The 9,694-nt window shown below is 44.0% G+C and overlaps 2 protein-coding genes across 2 annotated transcripts; both read right to left on the bottom strand.

The window, feature by feature from the left end:
- Positions 1-4,485: 4,485 nt before the first annotated feature.
- LOC148687377 (endogenous retrovirus group PABLB member 1 Env polyprotein-like) lies at positions 4,486-5,568 on the bottom strand. The gene has a single exon (XM_088660438.1). The coding sequence runs from the start codon at positions 5,566-5,568 to the stop codon at positions 4,780-4,782; it is 789 nt and encodes a 262-aa protein (XP_088516564.1). The 3' UTR covers positions 4,486-4,779.
- LOC148687376 (uncharacterized) lies at positions 4,486-9,438 on the bottom strand. Its single transcript, XM_088660428.1, has one exon. It carries the CDS (start codon positions 9,384-9,386, stop codon positions 6,618-6,620), a length of 2,769 nt encoding a protein of 922 aa, XP_088516554.1. The 5' UTR covers positions 9,387-9,438; the 3' UTR covers positions 4,486-6,617.
- Between the last annotated feature and the right edge of the window lie 256 nt (positions 9,439-9,694).

The raw sequence follows: 9,694 nt of genomic DNA, 5'->3' as shown, positions 1-9,694 counted from the left end.
ACCTTTACTGTCCTGTACAGATTAATTTGCTGTGTAGCAGGCTTCCTAAGATGGGTGAGGCATCTTTCTCCAGACCCAAATAATCCTTATTGTAGACCTGAGAGAGACAATCTTCATCTTAGCATTGTAAATGATAGCAGTGTCTTTGCCTCTTGTACTCTGAGAACATTTTATTAAATCCTTTCTTGCTCTTACTTTTAAGTGTAAATGGGACACAGGAAATAGGTTGCATCATTCTCTCTGATTTTGCTCAAAAGAACTTATTATGGGGTACAAATATTTGTTCAGGAACTGATTGAAATGTGAAAATAAACTAATACAAATGTTCTAAATGGATGCCAATTCTCATAAAGTTACCATTACACACACTAACTGAAAAAGAAGAGGGCTCCAAAAGGCAATTTAGAAAGAGAGACTGGGTCTAATGCATTGGGTTTTTTTTTTTTAAAAAAAAACTTCCTCTGCACAGCTGGCACTGTTGCAATTATTTTATTTTAAACTACCTTGGCTCTCTCACTTTTTCCTTTGTTAGTCAAGAGTTGCTGATGTACTGTAGGAGGAACAGAATTGAGCACAGACATGTAGGAGTTGCTTTGCCAAGGTGCCCTGCGATTTATAGGCTTGTAGAAAACATTCTTTTTTAGGCAGTGCACAATGCCAGTGCAGTTTCCTTTTCCAAGCCACTGCTAAAATACTTCAGTACTGTTTTAATTTTTCTTTAACTTAGGTTTGATGTGGATAGCTGCAAATGCAGGGGAGGGGTTCAGCATAAACTCTTAGGAAGCGTGCTCTCGTAATATCCCCACCATAGCTGACTGTCCTGGAAAACAGAAATGAATGGTAAGCGAGCCAGTGTAGCATAGTGCTTAGTGCGTTGGATTAGGACATGGAAGGCCAGGTCTTATTCCAATTAAAACCACTAGGTGACCTTAGGCCAGTCACTGCCTCTCAGCCTAACCTACCTCACAGGCTTGTGTGGGATTCAATGAGAAGGGGTAGAAGAATGCTGTATGCTTGAGCTCCTTGGAAGAAAAGGCGGTATATAAATGCAATTTAGAAAAAATAGTAATAATTACAATGCTACCATTTAAGAAAACAAATGGTTTAGTATACAGATAGGTTAATTAGAAATGAGATCTTACTGCACTAGATCTGTACGAGGTGGAGAGAGGCCTTGCTGGCTGTTCTTCCTTTGAAGCTGTTAACTTATTGAGGGTGTACTAGAGAAAGCCAACTGGAGCATATTGCAGAAGTGCTGTAAAATGTTCCTGGTAAGGTTTCTGTGTTGATCTCCATGGGGCAAGTTTTAATTGGTGATTTTGCTGTTGCTGGGATTTGGGAAGGTCTCAGGCTCTTGTTTGTATTATATGTAACTAGATATTTTTAATTCTTGACTTCAAAATAAGGGGGTTGGAATGCATCAATACTTATGCGGACACAGTAAGTTACTGTTTTTACTATTTTGTATCTCTCTACAAAACACGCACACAAACAAAATTTAAGATTCCATTTGGCCGTGGCAGTGGTGGGTAATGGTGTTTTTTATTTCCTGGCCAAACAGGCATCTGACTTGCTAGAAAGAGTCCCTGTCAGCTGAGCTACACTTAAAACTTAAGAGAAACCAAGACACATTCTCTGTGCAGCATTGACAGATTTTGGAACAACCAAGAGTGCTGCTGACTCTTGTCTAGGATATGCCAGAATGATACATTGTCGGGCCACTTTTTCCAATGGTTGCAGCAGTGAGGTGTCAGGTCTTGTACAGAGGAGAAAAATAGTTCCTTAAAGGTAAAGGAACCCCTGACCATTAGGTCCAGTTGTGACCGACTCTGGGGTTGCTGCGCTCATCTTGCGTTATTGGCTGAGGGAGCCGGCGTACAGCTTCCAGGTCATATGGCCAGCATGACAAAGCCGCTTCTGGCGAACCAGAGCAGTACATGGAAACGCCGTTTACCTTCCCACTGTAGATACCTATTTATCTACTTGCACTTTGACATGCTTTCGAACTGCTAGGTTGGCAGGAGCTGGGACCGAGCAACGGGAGCTCACCCCATCGTGGGGATTCGAACTGCTGACCTGATTGGCAAGCCCTAGGCTCTGTGGTTTAGCTAATACAGTATTTAATTTTTGAGCTGAATTTCCTTGTAGCATAGACATTTAGGGCTTTGACTCGACTTCGTGGCAAAAAGGGTGGGCTTTGTGCCAAATTTAATATACCGTATATTCCAGCGTATAAGATGACCCCCAACTTTTCCAGTTAAAATATAGTGTTTGGGGTATACTCGCTGTATAAGAAATACGACCCAGCGTATAAGACGACCCCCGACTTTTGAGAAGATTTCCCTGGGTTAAAAAGTAGTCTTACCTTTGCTGCTTTTGGTACAACATAAATCATGAAGGCTTGTTTGCCTCCCTCCTGCACAGAAGCGCACAGAAGCTCAGAATATACGACATAAGATCTACATAATGCACTGAAATATGCAGTTCCCCAGCTTTTCTGTAATGTTGCTCAGGTATTGCAGAGCAAGATATGTCAAAAATTATCAATACCGGTACATTTGCACAAAGCTACCGGTACATAGCAATTCATGGTAAAGAAATAATTCAGACACCCAGTGTGATACATTCTATCCTATTAATGTGTGACCACATCCTTCGTGCCTGTTACTTCCCCGAAATTTAGCAAAAAAAAGTGACTTTGCAACTGAAAAAAAACCATTTAGTGAATTAAACTACTTTCATTACTTTAGGAATTAAGAGCTAAATCCATTTGTGACTGTGCAGAATCATTCCATTGACTCCAATGCATCAGGAGAGTAGATTTCCCCCTAAATGGAAGCTACTTTTTGAAGCCCCAGCAAAGATACAGCTTTGAATAACAAACTAGAAGCTCTTCTTCATTTGAATTATGTACTGCTTTGGATATTGTACTAGCAGAAAGGCAGTTTACATGTCCCTAAATTGTGGTTATGCAAAGTTTACTGCTGAGGTCTATATATCCACAAGTGTTCATCTGGGTTCTTTACTGTTTCAGTGGCACAGCCAAATACCTCAGTCTCCCTCTACTCCCACTCTTGGGTTCTTTTGGTGGTGCTGGTGGCAAGACAATTTTACAATCAGTTTATTGTATCTTTGCAACACAGGGGAAAGAAGTTTAAAGGTTCCTGCATCACCCTCTCCCTCTAGTGGTTCATTACAGTATCACTACAGGTGACTTAGCAGGTGTTTAGACCTATATTTCAGAAACTCGAGATTAAGCGCAAGCGCCTCAACCAAGCAGATTAAATCTAGCTGCAGTTTGTGTACTAGCCTAAGCCGCTGGCCACCACTGCCTCTCAAGCTTCCACAGTTATAGCAAAGTTCAAGAGATCTAAACTCTGTATGTGGTCCTTCATGGAGAGTTCAACCCTATCTAAGGCTGGTTGCAGCCAGGTTGGTTTCTCCATCCACAGCATCTCCATGTCTGAATTAAGCCTCTACTTGTTCGCTCTCTTTGGTCCAAAACCATCTTCAGAGACCAAGAGTCTGAAAGCCTCACTGAGACTGAAGTAGGTTGAAAGGAGAGAGAGCTTAGAAGACAGTGTCTGCTTGTAAACATGGCATGAGCCACACAAAAAACCATTGCAATTTAGGAGCCAGCCCAAGATTGATAAACCTGAGTTGCTAAGTTCTCAGACCAGTATGTTGCAGCAAGTGTTTTCTGCTGAGGGTGGGACAATTGGCAAACCTGGATATATCAGGTTGATCTCATTACACACCCTTTAAGGTGCATATGCTCTGTATTTGGTCTACAATATTTTTTATGCATAAAGAAGCCCAAGGAGCAGGCAATGAAACCAGGCATTTGTCTTCATTTTTACTTTTTTATGCATCAGTTCCTTCAGATTTTCATTATTTCTCTTATTGTATGTACATGTTTTCCTCCCATTAGCTGTGGAAGATGCATGAGGTTAGCTGCTTCCTCTCTGTTCGGCCTTTTTCCTTCAGTATTTTTCATGCCAGGAACTGCCCACTCTTTAGCATCTGGCAAGTATTTGTACATATTCAATAGTGATGAAATAGCACAACAAAGCACTCTCTGGCAAGTTTTCATGGTCTACTTTCTATCCCATAACTTAGACCCTGCATTTTCTTGGCCCTGGAAGGCCTAACCGGAATCTTTGAGTCACCAACTTTTCATTCCAGTTCTGCATTGTCTTAGTTAGTTTACTGAAGTTCTTGTGATTAATCCAGTCCCACTATACTACTTCTGTCATGAAAGATATTATTGCCAGATGGGGTACAAAAAGTAAAGTTTTACTCAAGAGTGGGTTAACTGAAATTAATGACTAACTTAGCTCCATTAATTTCAGTGGTTCTACTGTCAGTTGGACACAACCCCAAGTGCTTCCTCCTAGTTTGGTACTCCTGGCCTTTAGTCCCGATTCTTGTCAGAGAACCAGCCGACTCTTAGGTGCGAGGAAATCATGAGACGAGAGTCAAGAGTTTCAGATAGAGAGCATGAGCAGAGTGCTGAGCGAAGTGCTGCGCGAAGTGCTGCCTGCCTCTCAGCCTCAGCTCCTTTATTATGGATCCTATCCTCGTAAAAAACATTAACCTTTAACTTATACATAACTCATGCAAACAAGGAAGATGTGTAAACAGACAGGCTGGCGCCAATGGTCCTGTGGTAAATCGCTTGATTGATTACCCCCCAATAAACCTGTGCCTTACACAGAGAACTCCATTCGCACACCCCCACATCACCTCTTTCTGTTTATTTTTAAGCAACAGGGTAAATTAACACGTGGGAAGCCAGATAGGGAGTCGCTGATACCTCGCAATGAAGGCTCCACGTGAAATTCCAGTGGAGGGGCGTGCAGCCTGAAACCAGGTCATACATTGACCAAAGAGGGAGGGTAAACATTGAATGCAGCAACATAACATAACCAAGCCACAGGCTAATCCTATAACCGTCAAAAGTGTTTTCCTGATCCAGGCACCGTTAGGCAACCAAGACAGCAGCCATTCCCATGGATCAAAACCCATGGCAGGTTGCAAGGGCCGTGCAGCCACCAAGTTCTCCATTTCTTGTATAGTATGAGTAATGTTAGGACCATTATCTTGCACATACATGCAACAATGACTATGTATCAAGGCACATACGCCTCTTTTCGAGGCTAAAATCACATCCTGTAATTCTGTATTGATCAATTTCATGCCTTTAACTGTGTCATTGAACAAAGCCTCTGTCCAGTTAGCTAAGTGATGCAAATCTCTATAATTCATTGCTACTCCTAATAATGGCAAAATACTACAAACTATCTGAGTATATTGTGTTATAGGGGCATTGACTTCGTGTTTATTGCGCAAGCGGGTGTGAGGAAGAACATCTAACTTATACACCAGTTGTATCACTACCCCTAGAGTGCAAGTCCCTGAAAAAGCAGAGGGAATCTCTTTGTGTGCTTTCTTACCACACAAAAGCCACATATTTGATTGTAACACGCATGTGGATCTCCAACTCTTCTTCATCCAATCAAACCATGAATGAAAATCACGGCATGTAGCCTGTTGGTAATATGTCATGTATCTGGTAACATTATTAATTGTTACCTTGGGCCTACCGCTTTGGGTAGTGATGTTAAGAAAACAAGAGCTACCATTAATATATAAGTCCAATTACAATAAGGATAAGGACCTAAAAATCTGCTACTATCGTGATTAAAACGAAAACATCGTGGAGCTACTTCTAATAATGATAATATAACAGGGGGTGAACTAATACGATTATCTCTCATATTATTACTAATTCTAAAAGAATCATTAATAGGAATACCATGCAGTAATATACCCGTGTTGTGACTGCGGGGGAATATGTAAGCAAATCCAACAATCAGAATAGTTAAGCAATTTCGCAAAACTGAGAAATATCCTGTACATAGGTATTATTATTCCATATGGAATGATAAGAGTCAGGTCTTTGATACTTCTGTAAAATGGCAGCACGCCTAGAGCGATTATGGCTTGCAGATCGAATAGATGGAAGGTGATCTTAACGGAGTGCAGCCATATTTAGAGCACGATGCCGCCAGGTGCAATGGTGTTTCAGACCGGGTGACAGGTGCTGTCCTCCAGAAAGAGTGTAGAAAGGTCTGCCTCCTCCCTCAGCGGCATCTGCGACTGAATGGGCTGAAGAAGAAACTGTAGATGATTGCCAGGGTCGTACACAGCGTGCTGGCACCCACAGAGGGTCCCCATCGATGGCATATCCACGTCCCCAGGTAATCAGCGGCACAGGGCCACGCCATGCTGGATCCGGATGTTTCCTGAAAGACACAAGGGAGCGAGGCAGCTCCTCCTCTTTTCTAAAATGTAATTTTGCTGGAGGAAGCTGCTTATTATGTGGGTATAAAAGATTAAAAAGCACTTGATGCACAATATAAGATATTTCAGCAATAGGAGCGTTCTTTCCACTAAGTTGTGGAAAAAGCAGAGATTTAAAAGTTGAATGCTCAGCAATTGCTTGTCCTGTAGAATTAAAAGGAATACCATGAGTTAATTTCACATTCCACAATGTACAGAAATCAGGAAATCGCTTAGAAATATACGCAGGGCCATTATCCGTTTTGATGCTGCTAGGCTTTCCCATGACTGAAAAACAGCGCAGAGTGTGCTGTATTACATGCCTGGCTGTCTCCCCTTTTAAGGGCGTCGCCCAGATGAAGCCCAAAGACGTGTCCACCGTGAGGTGCAGTCTTGAAAAAAGAGGCTAACAACGGGGTGAGAGTGACATCCATTTGCCAAATTGAGAGAGGGGCAATCCCTCTGGGATTGACAGCATCAAAAGGAATCAAGGTAGGGGCTTTAGAACAAGAAGAACATTGCGAGACAACGTCTCGTGCCTGAGAAATTGGTATTCGAAAAGACTTGGCTAGAACCTTGGCAGATTGATGAAAGGTGGCATGGCTCAGCAGAGGGTCAGAAAACAAAGAAAAGACCCGCTCTTGCTTCAAGGCAGCATCTGCTACAGCATTGCCATGTGCCAGAAATCCTGGCAGATTAGAATGAGAACGCAGGTGGGCCACGAAAAAGGAGTGGCTACGAGCCTGTAGCAGACGCTGCAAAGAGAGAAACAATTGCAACAAAATCATCATCCAGAGCAGGATAATGTATGCCACTGACAAGAATGTTAAAAATCTGGAGACATACTGAGTATCAACAATCAGGTTAAACTTCACATTCTGAAACAGATCAAATGCCAAGATCACCACAGCCAATTCAGAACGCTGAGCGGAGTTCTGCTCCGTTGTAAATCTTGTCTTCCAGGCCCCCTCCTCCCTCCACACAACCACCCCCCTCGTCTTTGTCCCATCTGTGAAGAGGGTGAGAGCAAAGGGGATAGGGGAGGGGGAGCACAGTGAACGGAGGGAATAGGAGACAGAGGAAAGAAAGATCAATGCCACAACACATTGTCTTCCCTTGATAACAACGTCCATAACAGCTGCTGGAGAAGTATAGACATTTCGCAGTAGTGCATGGGGCAGGTGTAGCCATTCAACAAGACAAACGCGAGACTGAGAAAATTCTGCAGGCCGGTAGAGAACAGCTGTGGGCAGCAATTTTGTGGCAAAAACAGCCAATGACAATAGTCCTGTGGAATCCAGGCGATCCACCATAGATTTTTGCAAATGGTGATTAATCGTTGCCAGGGCTGATTCGTTGCCAGGCATATCCTGGGTTACTGGTGTGATGTCTGCCGATTGCTTGTGTCCTTTCAGGGCATTGTACAAAGGGGATAGTACACATGTTGGTAAGTCTATGTATGATTTTGCCCAATTCGAATGTCCTAACAGCAGTTGTAAATCCACCAGCCAGGGTACAGCTGGAAAATGCAGCTGCAGTATCAGGGGGGGTGCTGCTTGTTGCGTATCCTTGTGTTCCAGGTATGTGATAGGCAGGGTGCGTTGAATTTTTTCCGGGGCGATTTTAAGCCCTGCAGAGGTGAGATCCTCTGTCAGCTGTTGCACCCATGTTTCAGGAATGTCTTTAGCGGCAAGCAATTTTGCTGTGTGGGATTCAGAGCCGATTGATTGACAGGCTTTTAACATGTCGGCTATTGCCACATCAGGTGTAGCTACCAGCGGGCGCAAAGCTTGTTTACAGTCATCATTGGCATTATCAAAGGCTAATTGTCTGATGATTACTTCTGGCGCTGCTGCATCTTGAACCTGGCGTTTAAGGGTATTGTACAGTCTATCTATGAAAGCGCCATAAGGTTCAGTGGGTCCTTGCTGCACACTCCTCCATCGCCCCCCTTTTCCTAACTTCACAGGAGGAACAGACATCAAAGCCTCCTGGGCAGCTGAATTTGTGGCGTCCCAGTACTGAGGATCCAGAGCCAATTGCTGCGCAGTTGTTAAAAAATTCCCAGCTCCTGTGAGACCATCCAGGATGTCTGCAGGTGTTAACATAACAGGGGGAGGGAGGGGGGGTGCCCCTGCTGCCAGAGCTGCAAAGGCATTGGCATGTGCTGCCAGTGTAGCATTATTCAAATATGTTTGGATATCATGGACCCAGCGTTGACAAGCCCAGGTCCAACTTTGCATAAAAATTATCATTTGATTTGGTTTGAGCACTGTTCTAGCCAGTAATTTGATATCCTCTGGCAATAATTGCTGTTGAAAAATAGTGCCAAAGAGACCAAGAGTATACGGGGAATGCAATCCATTGTCTCTTACTGACTGATACAATTCTTTGATGTATCGGAGTTCAAATTGCTCATGCCGTGGTGCCCCGCCCCCAGGTCCCTCAGGCACAATCACAGTAGACTCAAAAGCCAGCAAAGGAGCTGCTGCTTTAAGAGATTCCTGGAGCTTTGTAGTATTCCCCCCCTCCTGCTTCACAGTGGGCATGGTACTTTGAAATGCAGGCAAAACCTGAGAGACATAAGCTGGAGGGGGTGGGGTGGCAGACAAAGAGAGTTGCTGTTTTCCTGGCGGAGTTAAATTAGGTGGGTCCGGACCAGGAGGCATGGGGGCAGGCAATGCTGGATAAACAGAAGGCTTCAGTGGGGGAGGCGTGCATGCGGGCGGTGCAGAGGGGAGGCTTGAAGCAGCTGCCAGAAAGATATTCTTTGGCACGACTAGTGCCAAGCATGCTCTTATTTTTCCCCACGTAATTAAGACACGTACTCCAATGCTGGGATGAGCATGAAAATGTTCACCAAGTTTGTCCCAAAAATCTAATTCCCAAGTTCCATCCTCCGGAAACCATGGACAGTGCTCATAAGCAGTATGAATAAAAGCAATAAGATCGTCTTCTGAGGCATGCTGATTGTTAGAAGTCAGCAGGTATTTTAAGTCTTTAAGAAAACGTTTCTGTGGCACGGAAAGCGAAGTGCCCATTGTAAATGCAGGAAGAGAAAGATAAGCAATAGCTGGGAGCCAACTCACCGGGGATCCTAAGATGAGGTAGACGTCTGAACCCTTGCCGGGCGGGTGAGTAGCTGATGCAGGACCACGACGTGCGTCCTTTCAACAATGGCGTAGAACTTTTGAGCCTCACACGGGGCACCACTTGTCGGAGAACCAGCCGACTCTTAGGTGCGAGGAAATCATGAGACGAGAGTCAAGAGTTTCAGATAGAGAGCATGAGCAGAGTGCTGAGCGAAGTGCTGCGCGAAGTGCTGCCTGCCTCTCAGCCTCAGCTCCTT

This window comes from Zootoca vivipara, chromosome Z1, assembly GCF_965207765.1.
Source record: "Zootoca vivipara chromosome Z1, rZooViv2.hap1.1, whole genome shotgun sequence".
Taxonomy (NCBI): Eukaryota; Metazoa; Chordata; class Lepidosauria; order Squamata; family Lacertidae; genus Zootoca; species Zootoca vivipara.
The sequence above is the reverse complement of the archived record's forward strand: the minus strand, read 5'-3'. Positions and strand labels throughout refer to the sequence as shown.

Bases quoted from the DNA above. Each gene is read 5' to 3' on its own strand.
- LOC148687377 (XM_088660438.1), bottom strand. From the start codon at position 5,568: ATGACATATTACCAACAGGCTACATGCCGTGATTTTCATTCATGGTTT.
- LOC148687376 (XM_088660428.1), bottom strand. From the start codon at position 9,386: ATGGGCACTTCGCTTTCCGTGCCACAGAAACGTTTTCTTAAAGACTTA.